This window comes from Oenanthe melanoleuca, chromosome 3 (assembly GCF_029582105.1).
Source record: "Oenanthe melanoleuca isolate GR-GAL-2019-014 chromosome 3, OMel1.0, whole genome shotgun sequence".
NCBI lineage: Eukaryota > Metazoa > Chordata > Aves > Passeriformes > Muscicapidae > Oenanthe > Oenanthe melanoleuca.
In genome coordinates, this window is record NC_079336.1 from 60,811,022 (window position 1) to 60,835,383 (window position 24,362).

The 24,362-nt window shown below is 41.2% G+C and overlaps 1 protein-coding gene across 7 annotated transcripts in view; it reads left to right on the forward strand.

The window, feature by feature from the left end:
* Positions 1 to 24,362, forward strand: part of NHSL1 (NHS like 1) — a 174,663-nt gene that overhangs the window by 143,895 nt on the left and 6,406 nt on the right. For 3 of the 7 annotated variants that reach the window (XM_056488660.1, XM_056488665.1, XM_056488667.1), the window contains exons 4-6: positions 6,857 to 7,049; positions 11,775 to 11,906; positions 20,543 to 23,962. In XM_056488660.1, the coding sequence (XP_056344635.1) occupies positions 6,857 to 7,049; positions 11,775 to 11,906; positions 20,543 to 23,962 (3,745 nt within the window). The remainder of the gene's footprint in view (positions 1 to 6,856; positions 7,050 to 11,774; positions 11,907 to 20,542; positions 23,963 to 24,362) is intronic. The other 4 variants (XM_056488663.1, XM_056488666.1, XM_056488661.1 and 1 more) reach the window with 3 other exon arrangements.

Sequence of the window (24,362 nt, forward strand, 5' to 3'; positions counted from 1 at the left end):
TTCAAAGCAAAAAAGCCAACATTTAAATTTTGTGCATGCAGTATTTAATAATTAAAATTAGACAACAACAAAATAATGATGAGTGGATTAATACCTGTTTACTGTTCATAAACTTCTTAGTTGATATAATTGCCAACTTGCAGCAAAAAAGAGTGGGTGGTATCACAAAGGAAACCAGCTTTCCCTGTTATTTTTAATCTGCTTCTAAAAATAAAAACCATAGCCAGATATTTGGCTTGTCTGTCTACAATGGAGACAATATGAAACCATGGCTAGGTGTTGATCCACAGGCATTTTCAGGTCTTGTGGAGGTGGGTGTCTGTCAGCAGACAGTAGTAACCACCAAGCACGTTGGTTCGGTGATAAGATAAACAGAACGTGTGCTGTTCCAAAGGAAAACCACTAAGGAGAAGCAGGCCCAACCAAAAATGAATAACAAAGTTAGAAAACATAAGAAGCTGGAGTCTCTTGAGTGGAAGTTGATACAAAATTAAATGTTTGGATCTGCCCTTTTACTTTTAATGTTGATTCTTACAAGTGAGATTAATAGAGCACAGGCCAAGCTCCAGTGTAGTACTGATCCTAATTGAGTTTATTGGTGATTAAATTGGTTTACCTGGATTTTACATCTCAGTACTGTGACCAGTCTTCTCCTTTCTTGTGTCTTACATGTTGCTATTGGTGGCATAACTTGGGAAATATTCCTGTCCTTCAGTATTACTCTGTTTTACCAGTGTAAAAGATGTTTTGAAATGTCACGTTCAAACTCCAGTTCTCCTTACGTTCTGAAATGTATGCATGTGTATATTAACTGTATTTGTCTTTTGTGTGGTTTTTTTTTCTTACTCCTTTTTCTTTCCCTTTTTACCACTTACTCTCTTTGTTTCTTTTTGTCTCACTCAACAGTCTAGTCTGTTAGACTGCATCTCTCAGTCTTGCATTAGCGCCTGCTGTAACTTGGTTCCCTGGAACAACAAGGTACTTTGCCCACAAGTGGGACCATCCAGCTGCCATATCTGCAGCTTGATGTTACATGTAGCATTTAGCATATATGCAGTCTTACTCTGGTCTTAGCCTTCAGTAGTTACCTGCTGCTTTTTTCTGCTTAGGAAAAAAAAAACAATTAAAAAAAGAAGAGTCCCATGCCAGGTTAATTTCTTTTATGTTCCTCTGTAATCCTCTTTGCAGTACAGTGTCCTGTATTTACTTGGTTCACAGAATTTTTTATTCCATTTTTTGCCTATTAACATTTGCCTCCTTTGAAACCCCTCCCCCAATGGACTCTGTGTTTTACTTAATTGGCTGCTTCATTGGTTTTTAATTAGCCAAGGAAAAATTCTACTGATTTGGAGGAATGCATCTTTCTTGAATGATATATGTGAACTACAGAGAGTATCTGCTCCCAAGCATGGAGTATTGCACATATTTCTTTATTCCATTTATGAAAATGTTTGGGCACCCAAAACTCATGGTGTTTTTCCCTATGTCATGTTATTTGGCTTATGAACTTTGCTTTAATAGTTGTGCTTTGGGTGAAAAAACCACTTACTTCCCTTATTTTGGGGGGGATGTGACATGGGGGAAGAGTATATTTTTGTCACTGTGATCATCTGAACTGTTGGTTATCTCTTGAATATCTGCACAAAACTGTTAAGTATCTTAAGTGAAAACAAGTGCACTAACTGTATTGATCTGTGGAAGTCTAGTGTAAAACTGTACTTGGTGTTAAGAGGGGGTAAAGTTTTGGAGGTGGGCATGCCTGAAAAGCCCTGAGGCATGAGGTCTGGCAGAGCTGAGGATACCTCTGGGTGGTGGTGTCCTCAGGTGGCCTTCTTGCCCTTCTGCTGCAGTTACATGGTACTGCTCTTGTATTTTATACCATTTACATGGATTCGATTTTTTTTAAAATACTGTACCATTTTCTGAGCTGGAACAGCAGCTCATAATACATGAAATGCCAAGGCATAAGGAAGTGAGTGCATAAAATCTTTGAACAAAGGAAAGAGGGTAATTCTTCATTCATTGCATACTCAGACTGTGCAGCTGCTGTGGGAATTGTGGATGCTGAAAGTTTACACGGGTTTAGAAAGCAACTGGGTGCATTCTTGAAGGGTGAGGACTCCATCCAATGCTGAGAGAATATTCAGGGAAAAGTATCTGCTCTATGCATCATCAGATTTAAATTTTACCTTGATCCAATTTATTGGCCTTTATCTTAAGGGAGCTACTAGATAGGCTTCTAGAGCTCCGAACATACAGATCTTCTTGTGTTTTTTATCCTGTTACAACAGAGTAGAGGAAGAAGAAAAGAAAATTTCTGCAGTGTTTGTTAAGGTGATAATTTGCTTGATAGTCAGTAATTTCACTGACAAAATGTTCTTAACTTGCTGAGACACAATGAAGGTTATGAAATGAAGAATTTAGTAGGATAGCAGTGCTGGGTAGTGCAAGTGGAGATCTGTGTGTAGAAGTAATAAAAAGGAATATTCTGTAGAAACTGTGGGAGCTAGACTGGTGACCTTGGTCTGGAGGACACCAAAGAGTCTAATGACTAATTCATCTAAAATGTAAATTCATGTAAATTTATAATGTGGCAGTGTTCCATGAGACAGTGTGAAACCCCATGGGTTGAATTAGGCATGTGAAGTGCCAGTCTCAGTTGGCTAGGTTTGGGTCTTGGCTTTCTTTTCCCTGTTACTGATTGTCTTGATCCCTTGGTGTTGGGAAAATGGCTCTTGAACCCATCAAACCTAGTAAAACACTGGAGGCAGAAATAGGATGTTGGCAAATGTAATAGACAGCTGAGCTCTATGGCTGCTGTCTGCAACTCTTGGGTTTTTTTAATCTATTTTTCTGATAAATTATGATTTTAAAAGTGATTTTAGTAGACAGTAGGGTAGATGACTAGAAGTTTGAAGTCTCTGCTGAAAAGTAAAATTTGTATGGGTTGAATTATCTTCCTGGAGCTTCTATCTTTTTTTAAATAATGTAGTATGAACCCCTATTATATAAAAAGGATTTAGAATAAACAGATTATTTAGGCAGAGAGTGGTCCTAGATACATAGCATAAACTCATTTGTCATCTGGGACCTCTCAAATAGCATGAAAGTGCTGAGATAGTGAAACTCTTTTGTTGTATCTCTCAGCAGCTGAGTTGGCTGGGGGACAATATGTCAACAAGGCATCGGAGAGGCTCCAGCTTACTGAGCCATACAGCTTGACTATAGGATATTTATAGGCCATTTTTCTCCTGGAATCTTATTTTAATAACTCTCATTTGAAAGTTCATGGTTTTTCCGTCCTAGTACATCTTTGTGGAAACACTGCAAGATCCGAGGCTGCTGCTTTCCCATTCCACCTTTACCCATTACCACGTCCATGAAAAAGCACATATTCCTACAGATTTTCCTGTGGAGATGAGTGTAAAAACCCATTCCAGGGATTTGGGCATTTGACTAGCAGTAAAGTTATTATGGCTCACAGGTGCTTTAAAAATGGGACAAGTACTTCTGATATGAATATAGAGTTTATGATCAGCTGTGCCTCGTTTCTACTTCAGGTGTAACAGACCTGACTGGAGAAGACACGCAGCAACAGTTCACTGCATCTTCCACCGAGCTTCCCTGCTGTAAATCTGGGAATGTTTGCTAAAAATATGTAAATCTCATTTTCATCCTAATTATATAGGTGAATAATTTCTGTCTGAAGAAGGCTGAAAGATGACTTGCTGCATATTATGTAAATATACATAATATGTCTACAGCTTTGTCATGCCTATACCATTATCACTGAGAGTACTTTGGAAGAAAGGATATAAGTACAGACAGCCATGTTTCTTCAGAATCCATGGAAAATATACCTGCAGTTGAAATGTGAACACTTATTCTTACACCCAAAACCACCTCCAACTCTTCTGAGGAATTATTTTGTAGAAGTACATGTGTGTCCTGTGGCAGGAGGTTTTCTCACTGACATTGCTTTGAACTCAACTGCACCACTGGGTTTTCAGTTGCTTCTCATTGATTATATGCTCATATAACCTGACTCATTTCTGTCTGTCTTACTCCATCTGTCCCAAATTTTCTCAGCTTCTAATTCTGCAGAATTTCTGATTGATGTTTCACATTCTTTGATTAATTAGGATTCCCTTGTAGCAGATGCTTCACTTCTTTCGTTTTTCTGTTCATATACTGTAACAAAAAACCTGTTCTGCTTGGCTCGAGTGATTTCTATGAAAAGCAAGGATGGCTTTGTAACCAGTATCTCTGCCACTTGACGTACTGGAGTAGCCCTTAGAGACTGCTGTGTGACAGCTGAGACCTGGCACTGCAGTGCAGTCTGAAAGTGACATGTACTGACACTGGCAGTATCAAGCAAGTAGCGTATTTGAAGGTCACTGGTGCATCCTCACCCCAAACAAACTGCAGAACTATGCTTGGGGTGTCTCCCTTAGTCTCCCTGATTCAGAAGAGGAGAGAGAGTGGAGAAAAGCTCATTGTAGAACAGGGAAAACAGTATTTCTTTGCCTCAGCCCTTGCTTACTCCTTCAAGTGTGTGTATACACATGCCTGCTGTGACAGGTGGGCTATCACCTCCCTGCCATGTTCCTTACAAACCCTTTCTCTATCTCAATCACTTTTTAAAACTAACTGGGGGGGAAAGCATGACCTGGAGGCAGCTTTCCTTCTTCAACGGCGTTCCTGTCCCAAATTGCTTAAGTTGATGAAGGTGTTTATGAATTTGGGTAATTTGAGGTAGGAAAGTCCTTGTGTTTGTAAATACAGATAGATGTATATATATGCCCACACTGTATATGTATATATAAACAGTGTATGGACACACTCTCAAAAAAATATAAGCGCTCACATCATATTATTACTTGGGTTTAGAGCCTTTTAGAAACAGCAGAGGCCTGAAAAAATACTGGTGTCCTCCAAGAAGGTTGTATTGATAGAACTGCTGGGGCTTTCACTCAACTGAACCCTTACTTACAGAGCAGTATCTGTCCCTTCCACAGCCTCTCTAGGAAAGAAACTCAAGACTGTCAGAAATTGATTATTTCCTTGAAGAAAAGCTCCCACGTTTTGAAGTGTGGTTCCAAACCACAGAATGATATTAGTAATAGTTTCATTGCCTGACATGTTTTTTTAGTGTTGCTTGAAGAGGTTTTACTTTTCTTTTACTTTTTGCCTGGAAGTTGCTTTTATTTTTATTTTCTACTTAATAAAATGTTGGACTCTGTCCTAAAGGATGTAGAGTCAAAGCATAACAGAATAAATAAATGGTTATTTATTTATAAACAGTGGGAACTCCTCATAGTAACAGGAAGAAAATTAAAATCAGAAATTATGAACAGCGGTTGCAGCACGGTGTTTGGGCATGTCTTTTGTATACCACTCAGCTTCGAGAGAAAACAGATCACTTAGACTGAACAACCACAATAATAAAAAAATCCTGTTTTTATCTGTTATGAAAAGCTGTGACATTTCCTTCCATGCCTGTGTGCAGCAATGACGGGTAAGAGGCAGTGGTCCAGTACCGACAACCCTGTTCTGAGTAGTATTTGGCTTTCCAAAGGGAGAGAGTAAAAAGAAAAGAGAGGGGTAATTCTGGTTGGGTGGTAGGGAGGAAGGTCCAAAGCAAACTCCTCTGAACCAGAGGAGTCAGCAGGTTGCAGAGAAATCTCTGCAAGTACTGCATACGCTGTGCAGCTCCTCTTCCATATTCTCTCCTCTTTTTTGTTTTGTCTGGGGGCAGGAGGAAACTGTGGTTGATTTCCCTCCAGGTCTTCCTCTCCTGCTTCTGGCATTCCCTGGTGGAGTGCCTTGCTGGCAGGAGTAGGGAGGAGGAAAGGCTGTTTCTCTCAGGTTCACTTGTGTTTGTGACCACCTGCTAGAAGCCCCAGTGATGGACAAGTACGGTCCTGTCAGTAGAAAGCTGCTCTATGATTTTCTGTGCCATTACTGGTATGAAAGCAAAGACCTTGTAATGAAAACAGATTTGCTCCCTGAAAGGAAACGGTTTTCTTGGCTTATAACTTTGGTGGAGGGATTTGCACAAGCTGTTGCAACCTCTTTCTCTCATGCAGAAAGATTTTTGTTTTATTGGATGGATATTTTGTTGGTTTTTTTTTAAGTAAAACACTTCATGAAATTGAGTGCCACTCAAGGTGCCACTTTGAGAAGAACTGACTTCTAAAATTACCCCTCTGTGACTACTGATAATATTAAGTGCTTTAACCCTGAAAAATGTAACCCCTTGGACTGTGGCATGAGTTTCTCCAAGACCAAAGCAAAGTTAGTTGCTTACCTCACTGATTAATGGCAGGTGACTCTGTGGAGTGTGCTGATTGGCTTTTTACTGAGATCTACTAAAATCTGTCATTTGATAATGGGATTCTTGCTGAGACCTTATGCATTCGTACAGCCTAGTGCAGTTGGAGCAAAGCAGTGCTCAACTCTCATCTTCTAATAGGGCGTGGGGAGGTGAGGGGGGAAGGCAAACCTTGGTGTGGGAAGAGAGGGGTTAATTGCTGCAGGAGCTATGTCAGTGTGTAAGATGTGTTTAGTTACTGTGCTTTGCTATGTGCAACACCACTCTTTTCTCCTTCATTGGTATATATTCCTTAGACTAATCAAATGTCTTGGAAAAAATACAAACTAAGTGTTTTGTTGTGCATGTTTTTGTGTATTTTTAAAATTGCTCTTTATGTAGGTCGATGTATGGTATTTGTGAGGGTGTATTTTGCTCTACAAGCAGCCAATGCTGACTACAGCAGCGGCACCTTATGATACCATACTCCTACCTCTATTTTTTCAGTAGTAAACTCACATTGTTGTATGTATTTGTTTGTAGTGTCCTGTCTCTTCCCCTGAAGAAGAAAAGCTTGTTACCATCAAAAGGCCTAAAAGTCCAGCTACAAATGATTTATCAGATATCAACACCCAAACCAACTGGACTAAGTCTCTCCCACTGCCAACACCAGAAGAGAAAATGCGACAACAAGCGCAAGCCGTCCAAACAGATGTGGTTCCTATTAATGTGACTGGTAGGCTTTTAATTTCAGTAATTGCATTCCACTGAGGAGGGAGGGCAGAGATGAAAGGGGATCCGTACAGTTGGCTAGTATTCAGACACTCATGTATTCAATGCATGAATTTTTTACCACACCTTTCTGTGAAAACTGTTTTGTGTTTAATAGTGTAAATCTGAGCTTAATTTAAAAAAATCAAACCCTCAAAATTATCATTAATGGAGATAGTGGTTAAAATATGTGGGCTTGAAACAGCATTAGATAATCATGAAGTACAAGAAGAGGGCAGATAAATAGCAGTGTTTTGCTGTGGACTACATTGAGGATATGTAATTGAAAATCATGTTTTATCCAATGTTGATGATATTTTAAGATTTTCTTCTAGGAATTTTATTTAAGGAAAGTTGTCAGGAACTTCTGTGTTCCAAAGACTAAATGTTACAAAAATCAAGAAAAAGAGCTTTAGGGTCCAATTTTTATCAGTAACAAAAGCTTTAGGTGTCAAGGAGAGTCACCTTCTTGTTATGAACAGTGTATTAACTCTTCGTTTTGAAAATGCTCTTTGATTTTACAGTTGTATAACTCTCACTCTGCAGAAGTTAAATTATGTTAAAGCCTAATGCTGAATAGATACTTTGTTGTGCATAAAATAGAGTTTCTGTCAAAAATGGAATTATCACTTCAATTTGATAACCCCTTTTTTTTCTGCACAGTATGAAGATTGTCTCTTATTAGTTAATTCAAGTAACTGCTTGCTTGCCAAAGCCATGATGATATTCAATATCCAATTTATTTCAAATGCCATATGGCATGCTCTGACTCCATGCTTACTCTGACAATCAATAGCTTGCAATGTTTGGTTTTGTTTTGAAAGTAAATTAGGTTCTCTTTCCCTGCATGACTATCAATGCTTTTTTCACCTGTATTTTTATAAACTAGTATTTTAATTAGTATTATTTAATAGTATTTAAATATTCTAGTAGTATAGGAACCGGACAGCTGTAACAAACATCAGCAAACACTGAGAAATCAACAAGAAATTTTTCCTTAAATAGCAGAAAATACTTGAAGTAAACAGATGAAGACAATGTGAAATCATGAACACCCCACCTCTGGAAAACTAATAGAAGGAAAATATATGCAATGCTGAAGTGTTACTAGGCCAGTTGGCATTATCTAGAGAATTTAGGATACAGATGCAGAAGGCCAAGTTATGGGAACAATGGATAATCTGACAAAATCAATAAGATTGAGTAGGGCTTAGATACTGTGACAGCAGGAACACAGTATACTTAGAGAAACAGTAATCTGTTGTTTGATTTAATGACCTTGCCTACTGCAAAAGATAGGGGAGAAGTAAACAGATGGAAAGAAAAATGAGGTAAAGGGATCAAATAACTCATAGAATTAATTCAGCATCATGTGGAACATTACCTTGTTTGGATAAATTATGCTTGTGGCTTCAACCTGCATAATTTGGTTGGTGTAGCAAATGTAGCAGAGCTTGTGTCCCCTGAATTGTTTAGTCAGGACTCAGGAAACTCATCAATTCTCAACTTTTGTGATTAAAATGGCACATATGCATATTATATCTTGCCTTTTTGGAGTGTGTGGTTGAGCACTTACTTCCTTATAAACGTGGTAACTGGAAGAGGTAGAAAGGGAAAGCGTTAAAGGAATGCTGCTGTTGCACCATGTGATTTGGTCTCTGGGATCCACTATTCCCTTTCCCTTGAAATAATTGTATTGCTACTATAAAGCAAGGCAAGCGTGTGAGCCACACACAACACACAGAAAAAAGCTGCTGTCCTTGTTCCTTTTAAAAAGTCACAATCTTCTCCCCTCCTCTGCTTTCCCACACACCAAGTAATTTTATTTTGTGAAGTTCCTTATGTTACTGCACGAGGCAGGAAAAAAACTGACAAATCCAGTGTCATTTGTTCAACATAACACAGAACAAACCATTGAGAATTTTTGGTTTGGTTTGGCTTTTTCCTTCACACACTCTCTTTTCTTACTATCCCTAAAGAGAGGTCAGAAAACTTCCATTTTATTACTCCTGGCATGAAATGAAAGATTAACCTCTGAAGAGGCTGCTGGCAATTGATAATGTTTTCAGCAGTGGTGATTCTACTACAAAGGCCTCTCACCTGGCTGTGCAATAAATTCTCCATGAGTTCAGCTTTCAGGGTTCTTTGGTGAACAGATTGCAACTAATACAGTAGTCATAAAAATATCTGTTGGATAGGCTGAAGGTGCAGGGGCATTGCATTAGGCTGACAAGCTGCTGACTAGACATCCAGGTTTGGAAGCAGTTTTGGTCTCAGAGTACCTGGGCTGAGCTTTATTCTGGAAGGGGCTGGACTGAATTTTCTAGTGGTGGCCAGTCTTTGCATTTACATATCTTGTGGGTTAAAAGATTTATATATAATGGTGTCTGTTCTCATGGGTTTTCTGGATCTAACTTTCTTTCCAGATGGAGGAGTCTGGTAATGGTGGAGGTGATCAGTGCTGGATCCTGCAAAATATTTAAGCGTTTGCTTGAGTCTGGCTTGACTGACTTCAGTGAGATTTAAGCGCATACTTAAGTATTTTCTGTGAATCCAAGGAAACTGGGTATATTGCATGAGGGACAACTGAGTAAAGTATATAAGGAATACCTAGATGATTTATTACAAACCTGTAAGAGAATGAGAAAAGTATTCTTAAATCTGTAAAATATACTTAACCATTGACATCAATAGTTTCTAAAATGAAAAAGATGACAGTGAAAAAAGAAAAAAAGACTGAGACATTTTGATTTTGCTTGTTGGATTTCACTGAAGTTGCTATTTTGAAATTCTACAGATTTGCATTGTGGCCTTTGTGTATCAAAAGCCATTAAAGATGGATTGTTGAGTTAGCTTTTAGGTAACTCATTTGGAACGAGTTACTGTGGATCAGGTGACACAGTAATATTTCCCCATGGCTATCTTGTTTGTGCTGTCTGAGGCTTCATGTAAAAGACTCTCTCTTTGTTTGCACCCTCTGCTTACCACTTAAGTTTTATTTCTTCCAGCTCACCTCAGACATGATTGTTGGCCTTTGAGTGGATAAAGATATGTTCAGAGATGCAAAACTTTCTCCTTCAAATCTGTTGGATTTGCCTAATGTGCCTAGAATTATTTTTATCATCCTGCAGGATAAGATAACCGAATGTCCTGACTTTTACCATGTACGGGTCCTAACATCCTAGTACTGGTGCTGCCTCGGAGAGTGGATAGTCTGTCTCAATATTTCAGGACTTCTGCTAAGCCAGTGGGATCCATAGCTCTCAATTTTATACTTCCCATGGGCTTCCCCTCCTTTAATCTGATTTCAGTCAATCCAAAAGTCGGATGAAACTGGCATTTTGTAACTGCAACGATTCCACTTAGCAAAAGTGTGGCCTGTGGTCAAGGCTTCGGTCAAACAGAGTCAGAGTCTTTATATTTACGACATGGTGAATGAAAATGCTAGATTTTTTCCTTGCATTTTCACAAGTCTACATGCTATACTTTAATATATGACTGTATCTTTAGCTGTTACAGAGGTAATGAGGTTTTCTATGCTACTCGCACGACACACATCATACTGATGTGCAGTCAGCCGGGGTAATTTTTATGATGTATCATTACTGTGCATTAATCACTTTTTAGAGGTAAATAATTTGGTCATCAATTTTCAAAAAAAATGTACAATGGAAAAAAACATGTACAATGTATATCAAGGTTTTTCTGCCTTTAAGTTTTAAGTGGGTCATCTAAAGGACATCGAGAAGTGCTTTAAAATGTTTAAACTTCTAAAAAGGGAACTTACATGTAAGCTACGGGGTGTTGCTGTTAAATTTTTAGAAGTGGGAGAGAATTAGCTCATAATCTATAGGGCAGTCTTTATCTTACTACTAGTGAAATGGCCAAATTATAAACCTCTAAACAGAAGTGAATTCCTAAAGAAAAGCTTTATGATAGTGGTACTTCTGGGTCCCATTATGATACAGCACATGGTCATCATAAGGCTTTATCTGGCAAAGTGCACTTGCAGATTTTTTTTAGCTCTTGCCATTGTATATTTTTATAATCATCTGTAAAGTTTAAATTTTAAGCCGCTTTCGCTCTGAAATATTTATGAGTCCACGAGATCAATTTGATCTCTGCATGCTCCGTAGTTCTTATTTGTATTCGTGTTAAAAGATCAACACCAGAAATGTGGTGCACTTGACAGGTTCAGAGCAACTTGGAATGAAAAAGAAGGGCCTCATGTGGGTTAATGATGGAGCTGTGCAAAGGCATCGTAATAGCTGTTGCCAATAGCAATGTCTGGTCCTGCATAAACCGTTGTGATCTTTCATTTTCATGAGCAGATTTGCTTTTTCTGCAGCTCGTTACTTAAAAATAAATTAACAAAACCTATGAAGGGCCAAATGAAAGCAGGGATTCTCTTTGCTTGTGGAGTATTTTGCTCTCACCAAATACGAACTGGGCTCAAGAAGTCAAAATTCCTTTTAAAAGATATAGTACTGTGTAGTGAATATTTGTGTCTAAAACCTTACTGTGATAATGTGCTGTATCTTCCTTCAGTGTAAACCTTCATTGTAGGACCAAGCTAACACCATTTATTAATGTCTTTTTTTCCATTTCTCCAACAAAACTAGTGGAAGAAAGTGCATGATGTCAGTGTGCTTGGAAGTAATGTTGCTTTGCTTGTTCTACCATGTATTAGGGGAGAATTTCGACCGCCAAGCCAGCATTCGGCGGTCTCTAATTTACACAGACACGGTGGTAAGACGGCCGAAGAAAGTCAAAAGGAGAAAGACTATTACAGGAATCCCTGACAACATACAAAAGGAGCTAGGTATGGCTCATCAGAACTGTATTCCATCCACTGTTCATTGTCACTGCTTATCATTACTAGACTAATAACATTACCAGTGCTCATGAAACCAAATACAGTCTGATAGCCTATTTCAGTTCCAAATACGCGTGTGCCTCCTTGCCACCTTTTGCATTGGGAAGTTGGGACCTTTAATCTGTTGACTTCCATCTGTTAAAGGGAACAGGGTGTTTGGAAAATGGTGTACTGGTACAATGAAAATCTGCAGGGGTGCACGGTTTCTGGACTTCAATGCTTTCCTTCAGATTTGGTCATCTTCTCCAGGATGTTCACCAAAGCAAAACTGAAGTGGGCAGACATATTGGCTTGTGAGTGATTACTTAGTGGAGTACATCAATTCATGGATGCCTTCCTGAATCTGCCCAGGATTGCATCAAGAGTGAAAAACATATTTTCCTGTTCAGTTTTGGTAACCCCTTAAGTATAAGTGTTATTTGATTGGCAGTAATGTACCTAGGTTTATTTGCTATTCCATATATTTGAAAGGAAAGATGCCTATTCAGTCACATTTACACTACCTCAGACAGTCCTCGTTCACAGATTTAGTAGATGTGAATTCAGTGAACTGCAGTGAAGCAATCTGAATTTTGCCAGACCTTTCAGACACTTTTTGCAGAATTCTTCAATTTAAATTGTTTTATTTTAGTTTATTTTAAAAAATATTTCAATTTTTCCCAGATTATAACTTCACAGGTAAAAATATGCCACCCCCCCCCCCCCCCACTTTTCTTCAGTAGAGGAAGAATATGTTTTAAAATAGTCTGGCAGAACTTAATTTTGGTGCTTTATATGTGAAATCATCTCATATATTGTTGATTTCAGTAAGTTTTACTACTTTGCATATTGCATCTCTTTTAATTATGTTTTCAGTTCTTGGTTATTTTTCTGGATTTTTCTGAAACAAGCAAAAATCGGTAGCTTGTGTGGATGGGTTTGAAATGAGCTAGAGGGTCAGGCACAGAGAAAGCCAAGAAACAGACAATTACGTACAGAGAAGTTTGCGAGTGGGACTGTGCTCCTCCAGCATCTGTAATGAAACAGTGCCCTGCCATGGGAATCCTCTGCCTCAAGAAAGCATTTACAAAGTGTAGAGCTTACATTTGTGGCCACTTCAAAAAGATATTTCATGCTTGAAAATGTCAACTGTAGTTTTATTTGGTGGGGTAAGCTGAGAATGCGGTTGGTATCTATCCTAAAAAGAATTCTTCTTTAATACCTTAAAAGAAGTTTGACTTTTGCCAGTCTGTTCACTAAGGGTGACAAGTTTTTACCTTGATTTTCATCTTTCATCTCTGTGCTGAGCACAGTTCATGTTGCACTGCTTGAAGGTTTTCCTTGGCTTCTATTTTAAGTTGTGGACTGGCAGTATCCCACTGTAGGAGCTCTCTCTGGATGGTTCCTGGCCCACAACCTGCAGGCACATGGGGCTTCAGCCATCTGCCCTATGGCAGAAGTTGTCTGAGGAGCTCCATGTTGCTTCTGTGGTGGTTGTATCTCTTCCAGGGAGCAAATTGTATTCCAGGAGAGCTCTGTGACAACGGTACCCATCCTCTTGACGTATTGATTTCCATCACAAGATACAAGGTGCATTTGAAAAGAGTGATAGTGTCTTCATCTTATGCCTGAGGAAACCAGACATGCTGCAGTGAAGTGACTTAGCCAGCCACCAGGCTGCTGTCAAGGCTGGGAATAACTGCAAGTCTCCCTCATCCCTGTTCAGTGCTCTTTCTGCCTTTTTTCCCCCTGTCACTCCCCAAATATCTGTAGCCGTCCGTTCCCTATTTCTCTTGCACTGTCCCAAAACAAACAACGAGTTGTTTTAAAACATTCCACAGTTCATTTGATCGGAAAAAGTATCCGGACTAAACTCCAAATCAAGCAGTTGCATTATGCCTATTGACATTCTCCCTGTGGTTTCAGCTGAATAAATCTCTTTGTTTCTCCCCTAAAGCATTGCTGTGAATGGCTATAATATTTACACAGAGATTAAAATCCCTTGGTACACTAGAGTTGCTGCGTGCAGGCTAAATAACCAACATATACTGCAGATTCTTGTAACCTTGTTTATCCTTCAGAAGGAAGCAGAAACTTGAGAGAACCTCAAAGCTTCAACCAGGCTTGGACTATTTTCATTTCTTCCGAGAGAGCCTGGAAGAACTTTTGTCAGGCCACGCTGCAGGGGTTCTCCCCTGGCTGCTTTGGGTCCTTTGGAACAGAAGAGACCAAGCAGAAGAGAAAGCCTGCACTGGCTGCTGGCCTGAGCTCAGCGGATGTGGTACTTTCATAGAGCTCAGCCAGACATACTGCAAGGAAACATTAACTGCAGCCTTGTGCTCAAAGTATTTTTAAACATTCCTGCTTTTTAGCATTGAAATGCTGTTGTGTTTTCACAGGTGTCTTCCAGCGATGGACCAGTCTCTCTGTGTAGACTGGAAAATTCTGCATAAAAAATTCTGCATAAATAAAATGCAGCATGGTATATGAGAATCTGAGGCACAGTAAGAATGTGAGGTGTCTACCAGTTTAGAGATAGCAGTTACTTTTTGAAGTTGTTTTTTAACTCCAGCACCCTCTCAGTACTACCTAGCAGAGTGACACCAAAGTAACAGGAGAAGGCAAAGCATTCTTCTCTCTGCCAAACACAGCAATGAAAAAAAATTAGTTCTGCATACTTCTGAATTACCTTCCTTGTCTTACAGAACATAAATATTACATACATATTTAATGGAAGTCAGTGTTAGGTCAAAACTGCAGAAGGAGCAAGAAGCTTTGAGATACTTTACTTCAAGTGCTCTTGGTTTCTCTGCTCTGTGTTGCCATTATCCATTGTCTCTAGATGTCTTCTTCAGATTGTACCTTCAGACAAGAAGACGATTCCCAAACAGAAGTTTGGTAGAGATGAGCACCTCTCAGGAAGAACCTGTCACTGGCCTTGCTCATTTCTTGGCTTTTGGTTATCATCAGCTTCCTTCACACGTTCCAACTCTCCAGATGAAGTAAAGGCAGCAAAATGCTTTCCACCTTGTCGTGCTCCCTTCTTTGTGTCAGTGCTCTAGGGTCTGACTCAGACTAACCTTTTTGTGGAGATTCCAAGTAACCTGGTTGTGTTTCTCTAGAGCTCCCAGACACGAGTGGGCAGCTTCTGGTGTCCCAGACTCCCTCTCTGTCTTGCAGGAGGAGCAGGTCCCAGACCTGACTGTCAGTTCCACCCCAGTTCCCAATAAATATACCCCACCAAAACCAGGGAGAGGAAAATATCTTCAACTTTTCTATCTTTTGATTCCTCCTTCTTCTGACAGGCATTTTGATGGTTTTTTCCTATTCCAACAGAAAGTTTCTGTCCTCTTGGCTTCCAAAAATGTCTTCTAATCTTATGCTTTGTATGTACTTCCTTTGGATTATTTAAATCCTCTTTTTTCCCATTTACAGATGCAATTCATAGTCTTTTTGGCTGTGTGATTTTTTTGCCCCATGTATTTTTCCCCTTTCTTGACCTAAGGGTTCAGAGGGTCAGAGTGACCTCATACAGTTTTTTCCGCTTATTTTCCTACCTCACTTTTTCAGTAGCTCACTGTCACTGTAGGATCTCGTGTCAGTCATCAGGATGGGAATGACTGACACCTTGACTGTCAGTCCTTTGTTTGCTTTCTTGCTATGCAAGAAACCTGGTGGTTTCTCAAACCTCTGGTGGTACCAGTTGATGTATACCAGTTGGTATCATTTGGGACTGTTGAAGCTCTCCTGAGAGGAGAGAAGAAGCAATTCCATCTCAGCAGCATGGGGGCAAAAGAGTCCTTCTGATTTCTGGAAACTCATCTGTTCTATTAAAAACACCTCTTAATTGATACTCTTCTCCAATTAGTTCCCTCTAGGGCTTGCAGTCACTCGGGTTACAGGTCCCATGGGTAAGAAGAGTCCCAGATACCCATTGGTCCTACAGAAATACCACACAAGTACCCAGCTATTCCAGCCAAGTGATTCTGTACCTGCTTCTATTTGCAGCTTTAGCAGTCTTTGGAGAGAATAGCTCTATTCCAGAGTTACTGTGCATTTTGGCTAATACTGGGTTTATATCTGTAGCTTTTCACCACTGAATGTTTCCAGCACTACCCATCTGTAGATCAGGTGTTAGAAAGCAGGTGTAAACTGCTTTTTGCTACTGGGAGGATGAAAAACACAGATGCCAAGAATATAAACCTCACCAGAGGCTGTTAGGTTAGAGATATGAACAGAATCAAGAGAACTTGAATTCCCAATATTTACATCAGAATTCTCTCTTTCAGGGTGGCAGTGATACGTGCAGGTATTCAGGATATTTTTAGGTGGCAGTACTGAAAAGTTTCACAGGATTCACTGCAATATTTTTCTTCCCCTCTGAGAAATTACAAGTGCTTCATGGAGCACAGTGAAAACTCCTTAAAATTGCCATAAGCCCAATGTACTTGTCTGTTTCTTGTTGAGTGTCTGTTAAAGTCACTCAGTTTGTAAGTGCTGGGGTAAAACAGATTAAGAATCTCTGGGGGCTTTTTGTAACACTAAATTGTGGTGCCTGCACAGTGACTTAGCCAGTTTACCAGGTTTGCAGGAGAATTGCTAGGTGGGGCATGAGAAAGCAGTGAGAGCAGCACACCTTAGGAATGTGCCTGTGGCATGAGACAAGTGCTTGCATTAGATATGGTTAGTCAGAAGGTAAGAGAGACTACTTCTTTGTTCTCGTTGAAACAAGCATGTACTATGTGACACCAACACACACGCTGTTTATCTTTTCCAACCCTCAGTTTTCTGTGCTCATTTCCAATGCAGGGGTCTTTTCATGTGATTCTCTGCAACCAGCTGTTGGTGCCACCACCTCAGCTGGAGTCACAGCAGGGCTGCTAGTAGCTAGTATCTGGACCCAGAGATCATATTCAGACAGGCTTTCTTCCCCATCAAATTTGCCAAATTTATCATTCTCAATCCTTGTCCTCTCTAATGAGCAACACCAGTGGCTACCAGAATCCACAGAGTGGGTGTTCTTTACTTGCTGCTGGAGTCTGCACTGAGCGTGCACATTAGTGAAGAGCATTTGCCCAAAAAGATTTTCAGCACAGTGGGGTAATAAAGAAGAAAAGAGCATAGATACAGGTCTCCTGTGGTGGACATAGCACTGACTGCAATGCTCCTGGACACAGAGTAATACAAAAGGCAGACAGGACAATTGTTACTTTCAGCCACATTTATCATGCACCTAGTTTGCAGCTACTTCTGACTTCATGATGTTCAGCATCTGTAACCTGATGTCTGGTTCTGCAACATTTTTTGCTGTTGTCTGCTCACACATTGTCCCTGCAATTAGATGGACTTATGGATGGTATTCTTAAAAAGATCTGATTCTGTCAAGGATTTTGGTGTTGCAGATATCTTCTGAGTGCTATTTATTTAAGTAGGTGTTTTCTGACAAACCCAGCATTATCAGTGTAGTAGTCAAAGATTTGAGCTGTCCTTAGAATGGGATTGTCTTCTAGCTGCAGTACCAACAAAGATTTTAAGGGCGGTTAAAAATCCTTACTTTCCAGTGTTACTCTGGAAGTGAGTGAGGGGTTACAGTGCATTTGTAAATTGCAAATAAAATATTCCTCACTGCCCTTCTCTGAATTTCACCAAAATCATAAATACCTCAGCATTTTACCAGTATACCTAAGTCTTAAATGTTCCTCTGGTTGGTTTTCTGAACCATTTTCCCTGTAGATTTCTGTTGTCCCTCTTCAGAAAACAGAACTATAAAAAGATTAAATCCTCACAGCTTTACATGAGATTGTGCATACATGTAAAGCCAAAGCCAAAGCTGAAAGAGTTTCAGAATATGCTGCATTTCTAAAAAAAACAAAACTAAACCTCAAAGTTATGTTCCTGTAATAGTAACACCAATGCACAATTCATTACCTGACCATATTCCACAGAATGACTGAAGGATATAACCCTGTAGTTTATATTTCTGAAGCTGGGCTGTCTTGCCTTCCATAATCCTGTGTTTATTTGGCCTCTGGGTTGTTCTAACTAGAAGAGGCCTCGCACCAGTGCAAAGACTTGCCCTGATTGGCTTCCCTGCAGTATTGAGGTTGTGAACATTTACTGCTGTTGAGTCAGTTTATGCAGTTTTCCAGAGAACATTAGGCTGGACTTTAAATGACATCTGTTCTGGTAACAAACACAGGGTAAGCACTGGTTCTCAGCAGCATCCTGCAGCTGGTTGTTGATGTTGCCCTCTTGGTAGTGTGCTGCGCTGGCACTGCTCTGGCACTGCTCTGGCTGGGGCAGCCAGCAGTTCCTTGGCTCTGTGTGCCAAGGGAAGGGGCAGGAGCTGCTGTGCCAGGCATTTTGGTATAGTCATCACTGGCCTCCTTTATTCAGTGGCCTCTTTTATTCAGTGCCAGTTATTTTCTTTTTCAGTCATAGCTGTACATTTACCATAAACAGTATGTCCCAGTAAATGCATTCTAACACTCCTTGTTTTGGAAGGAGAAGGTGAGATTATTAGCAAGTCCAGCATAGGTCCTCTTCACCATTTACCTTCTCTAGCAGTAACATTTCGAACAGACATAAAACACCCATCTGCATTATACTACTGTGAAAGAGGGTGCATTTAGCTTCCTCTCTATTGTGACTAGAATACAGACATACCACAAACTGAAATGAAGTGCTCTCAGCCACAGGTCACTGTGTGACAGTATTAGATACTTGCCATAGTGCTGACAGCTTCCTTCTCCACCAGCACCATCCTTTTGTCTCATCTGCGTGTGTGTTTGTGTGCATGTGTGTCTTTCACAGTGGCAGAAGAAGAAAAATACCCCATCTCTTTGGTTATTTTTGTTACCAGATATTTTTAATTGACCAGCAGTTAAAATCGGTGATGTCATGGTTCCAGAAACATTCTTCGATGTTTTTCTCTGTCTTAACTGAAGGGGTGCACTGATTCCATATCAAAAATACACCTGGAAAGGAAGATTATTTTTCTTACTGTACTGTTCTTAATAACTGTATACGGAATATGCAAATCCCTCTCTTGGTTGGCTGCAGTAGTCCATCTGTTCTGACAGTATCTCGTATTAGATTATCCAAGACATTTGCCAGCATCTGAGTATTTAGCTTTGCAGCAAACCTCTACCAGAAGCAGAAAGAGGCTGCATTTTGATGAGAGCAAGAGAATTTACACAAAGCAAGCTAACTAGGCTTCAAGCTGCTGAAAGACTACTTACATGCCTGAGGAAAAGAAGTAAACAATCTTTTTTGTGTGTGCTGCTTTAACTGTTGCCTTTTCAGAGCCCTCTTTTCCTTAGCCTAAATGCCTCTTTTGCCTGCCAAGAATCAGGATGATTAAATGTCTTTTGAGTGGTGTTTAAAGCTGCATGATAAGAATACCTATCCTCCCAATGCAGTTTCAAATAGTAAATATGAAAGGAGAACATTCCTTTCAGGCATGCTACCTCATTGCTCCTTAGACTCGCTAAGGCAGAGACTTGAAATAACCCGTTTTCTCCCACAGTGACATATGTGTAGCATCCTTACTAGCATCTCCAGCAGCATGCCTGCCTCTCTCGTGCTATTTATACAGCAGTGCAACTGAATTCAAAAGCAGCAGCCTTACACAGACTAATTTTAAAGCAGTCCTCAGGTTTGTGATTTTAAAAGGCGGCTACCAATAAACCTGTAAATTTAAAAGAACCCTAGAATCCTTTCTATTGACCCAGTGATAACTGTATTTTGAACTAAAGCTGATTTTCCATTGTCTTCAAATTTGGGGGTGGGGAGAGTTATGCCGATATGTGATTATTCCTTCTTTTAGAAAAAGCGTTTATTTTTTTATTTCCTGATGATGCTGAGAATGACACAACCATCAATACCAACTGTTTCTTTTCCCCAGTTCTTAGAGTTTTTCCTTTATGATAAATAGAAAGTGGTTGTATGGAAATGTTATCTAATGGCTTTCTTCGCAGTGTTGGATAATGCTTATATGAACGCTGTTATAGCACATGTATTATTTGTGGCAAAACAATGCATGTTTCCAGGTGTTAGCATTCTTTCAGACAAACTGCAGGACTTGGAGAGCTATCTGTGTCTCCTGAAATATTTTTTTTTGAAGTGTATTGCTTGTAAAAAGCAGATCCTTTTGTTCATATTAGTCTCCAGATTTCCTTCCCCTTTTCTTTATTGCACGAGGCATTAGCATGGGAACACACTTCACGTTTCTCAGGCTTTTGTCTGTTCCTGCTGCGTTGCCTACTGGAAGTCAAACAGTACTACTTGGTTTCCGACACAACTGATTACTATGGAAATTATTACCATGTCATAAACAGAGGATTTCATGTGTCGAATGTGCGGCAGGAGCGCAGGCGATTCTGTAAGCAGAAGGTTCCTGGTAATAAGGAAAAAGGGAAGAGAAATGCAGGAAACAGACGATGCCTCTGCAAAATCTATTGTTGCAGATTCTTCTTCAGAAGGCATAACCTGCCAGGAGCATGGGGATCGAGCAGTTTGCTGGGTTGCTGATTTTTTTAAATGAGTGAGAAGATAAATGTGAATTTTTGCTTCAAGAAATAATTATTTTATTTTGACTCCAGCAGTTGGTACTGGCCAAAGTGATTTCCGAGGGCATTCAATGTATGTCCCAGATCACTGTTCCACGCTAGGGAGACTGGACAGCTATCGCTCTGCTATGCAGCGCTCTGAAACCAAGGACACCAGCTGCCAGACGGAGGAAGTTAAAGTTGTGCCCCCTTCAATGAGAAGAATTCGAGCACAGAAAGGACAAGGCATTGCAGCCCAGATGTCTCAGTTCTCCAGCTCATCTGGAAACATGTCAGTGATGAGTGATTCTGCTGCAGTTATATTTGCTTCTCGCCAAAATAACGATATAGGTTTTCACAGCTTGCCTCGGGTTGGTGCAAGAGTGTCTCTGCAGTCCCTAGATCAGACACAGAGCATGGTGTCGAGGCAGACAGAAGACATTGCTGGCACTTTATCCCACCAGATAAGTAAATTGCAAGTGGATGATAGTGTTGTGCATCTGAGGAATAATCCCACGATGGGGACCCTGTCGAGGCCAAAGTCCCAAGAGGTGAGAAGCTGTGATAGCGAGAAGTCCTCAAGCCCAGCATGTGTGGTCTCTCCTCATGCCACTTACTCAACGAGCATCATACCCAATGCAACACTGTCATCCTCCTCGGAAGTTATCCTTATTCACGCTGCCCAGAGTGTTGGATCATTGGATAGTAAAATTTCCAGCTCCACTGCCTTTCCAAGTCCAAGAGACAATCCTGCTGCCAGCAGTGCAATAAGTGGCAAAGAAGATCACCATTCTTCGAGTGGTAACTGGAGTGAGAGCAGCTCCACACGTCACTCACAGACTTCAGATACCATCCCATCTAACAGTGTCATGATGCTTTCTCTTGGTGACTCTGCTGTCTCTCTGAGCACTCATGGGAATGCAGAGGCTGGGTCTCAGAGCATGAGCTACAGCTCTCGGAGCACTGCTGCTTTAGCAAGCCCTTCCCAGGACAGCGATGGTCAGAGTGAATCCAGCTGTTCCGGGGAGCGAGCACAGGCAGCAGTGAGCAGCACGGAGCATTGGTTGTACAAGTCTTCAGAAACCAGCGAGACCCCTTCACGCAAGGTGGTTTGTGGCACCCCAGGCTGTGCCACGCCCGGTAGCAACCTGAGCAGCAGCAGCCTGGAGAGGACGTCGGTCAGGGACGATTCTACTTCCCTCTATTCTGTGGACCACGACGTCTTTTACGGCTCCATGCATACAGACTCTGGACTGAAGTCAGACATGCCATGCAACAGTGCTAATGGTTTTGGAAACCCCAGAGACAGCGTGATAAATGTCTTTGAAGGAAAGGAGAAGAAACTTCAGGATGACCACTCAGGCCAAGGTGACAAATCCCTTGCAAGAAACATCTCGCTGAAAAAGGCAAAGAAGCCTCCTTTGCCACCATCCAGAACAGACTCACTCAGAAGGATGCCTAAGAAAAAAACTCAATCCAATGGACAGGTACTTGATGAAACACTCATTGCCACCCTCCAGCATTCTCTGCAACTGAATCTCAAGTGCAAAAATGGCAGCTCTCCTTCCCAGAGCCCCTGCAGTGATTATGAGGATCCCTGGGTGCTGCGCTCCCGCAGCCAGAGCTCGGTCAGTGCGAGCAGCAGCATGATGTCCACCACTGCTCCAAACCTGTACTCCATCTGCACAGTCACCCCTTCCCAGAGTGAAACAAGTAGCATCAAGTCAGAGTATGCTGACCAGTGGGGTTACTACAGCGACTATGCTGCAGTGGTGGATGACCAAATGAAATCTCCAGTGACCCATTCTGCCAGTACATCATCTGCTCTCAGTGATTACAGCATCAGCCACTTCAGTGATGGCTCAAGGGCTTCTGTGCCACAAGTGCCCAGTGGACTGGCCAAACCAAAGAGTGCTTCTCCAGAGAAATCCCATCGAGTCACATCGCCATCGAGTGGGTACTCCAGCCAGTCCAATACACCCACTGCGCTTACTCCAGTGCCTGTACTTGTAAAGTCTGCATCATCAGGAAATGGCAAATCCAAGCTGAAGCCTAAAGTGCCTGAAAGGAAGTCCTCTCTTCTGTCTTCAGTCTCCATGTCTTCGTCATCCACTTCTCTTTCTTCAAATACATCTACTGAAGGGAGTGTGAGTGTGAAGAAACTGGACCCTGCCCTGAGCCCTCCTGCGGATTCTGGTGCACCTCCTCCAGCACATCCTCTTCCAACACCTCCACATTGCCCTGAAATTTCTCCTCCTCCTCCTCCTCCTCCAGCAGAAGTCATGGATCTGTCACCATTGTCAGCCTCTCCCACGTTCCCCCCTCCTCCGCCAGAAGCCAATGTAAATTCTACCTTTGCTCAGACTGTCCCATGGTTTCCGCAAGAAGCCTCCATCAGTTCATTCTCTGCCCCTGTTCTTCCTCCTCCTCCTCCTTCTTGCCCCTTAGCTATCCCACCACCAGCACCACCACTTGATCCCAAAATTACAAAAGGTGCAACAATATACCAACAGTATTCTTTTAAGAAACGCAACCAGGAGGATTCTTACTACAGTCCAGTGAAACAGCCACTCAACAAGCAAGATTCATCAAGACCTGTGATGCCATTAGTAACCACCAAAGCTCTGCAAATGGTGCAGTTGAGGTCTGTGAAAAAATCAACAGAAGGTGAACCATCAAGTGAATCTACTTCTGAAACCACCTCTCAGGAAAAGAGTACTGCCAATTCATCACCACAGTCTTTGCTAAAGCCATCTCTCTCACTGAAACTCAGTTCCAGCTTAGGCGATGAGGAAACAAAAACTCAAGGCACTTCATTTAAAAATGCAGTTCAAACACTGTCTCGGGGTTCTCCTCTCATTCTCTCTGATAACACAACTGTACTTGACAGTGATCAAAAGCCTGTGAGTGCAGTAGGTCTGAAGAAATCTTCTGAAGCCAATGCTCTGGGGTCAGCCTCTGATGACACACCTGAGTCCTCAGTGCAGAGTGAAGACCTTCCTTCTGGCATGTCACCTCAGGGGTCACCAGCATCTCCCGACAAGGCTCAGGTTGTGTTGCCAAGCAAGAAACCACCTCCTATTTCAAAGAAACCCAAACTGTTCCTTCTGGTACCACCTCCACAGTTAGACCTTACAGTGGAGAAAGCAGCTGAAGTGAGCGATACTGCCAGAAGCCCCACTAAGAGAGACGCTGTGCTTGCACACTCAGAGGAGGCGAGAAATTGTCTTACAGATGGACTCGGTTCTAGCGAGATGGACTCTGGCAGCCTGGTTCCTGAGGGAGGAGCTGCTGGATTCACCTTCTCTGAGACAGTGGGAGCGAATGCCTTTGTGGTACAGCCTGCTGCATCACCAGTTCAAGAGGAACCCAGGCAGGAGGAGCAGTCTGCTTTTGATGAAGGAAGCAGTTCAGGCAGCAGCCAGGACAGTGGCAGTAACACTGACGGGCATCTATCTCAAGAGAACGAAAGTGGTGAGTCTCTTTTCTCTGACTAATTCAGATGCAGCAGAAGCTATTTTGAGGAAGGTGGGGAGTGAGAACAGCCATCCTAGCATTGAGGTGGCATTCTGTAGAGGGCAGAGCCTCTAGTGATTGTTACAACTGAAACAAAAAAAGAAAGTTTCAGTGATCAAATTAATACTTCATGACATTTCATGCAATTGCTTTCTGGCTTCTCACTGTTGCAGCCACGGAAGGAAAATGATGCTTTATTTAACCATGCTAGTATTAAAGTATGCTATGAAAGCAGTTAATTTGTTAATGCTGGTTTTGCATTTTAGTGGAAACTATACAAATTTTCTTTTGTTACTGGTCTCCACCTGTTATGTGTGAGCAAGCACAGGCATTTATTTCATGCACTGCAGTTCCCATA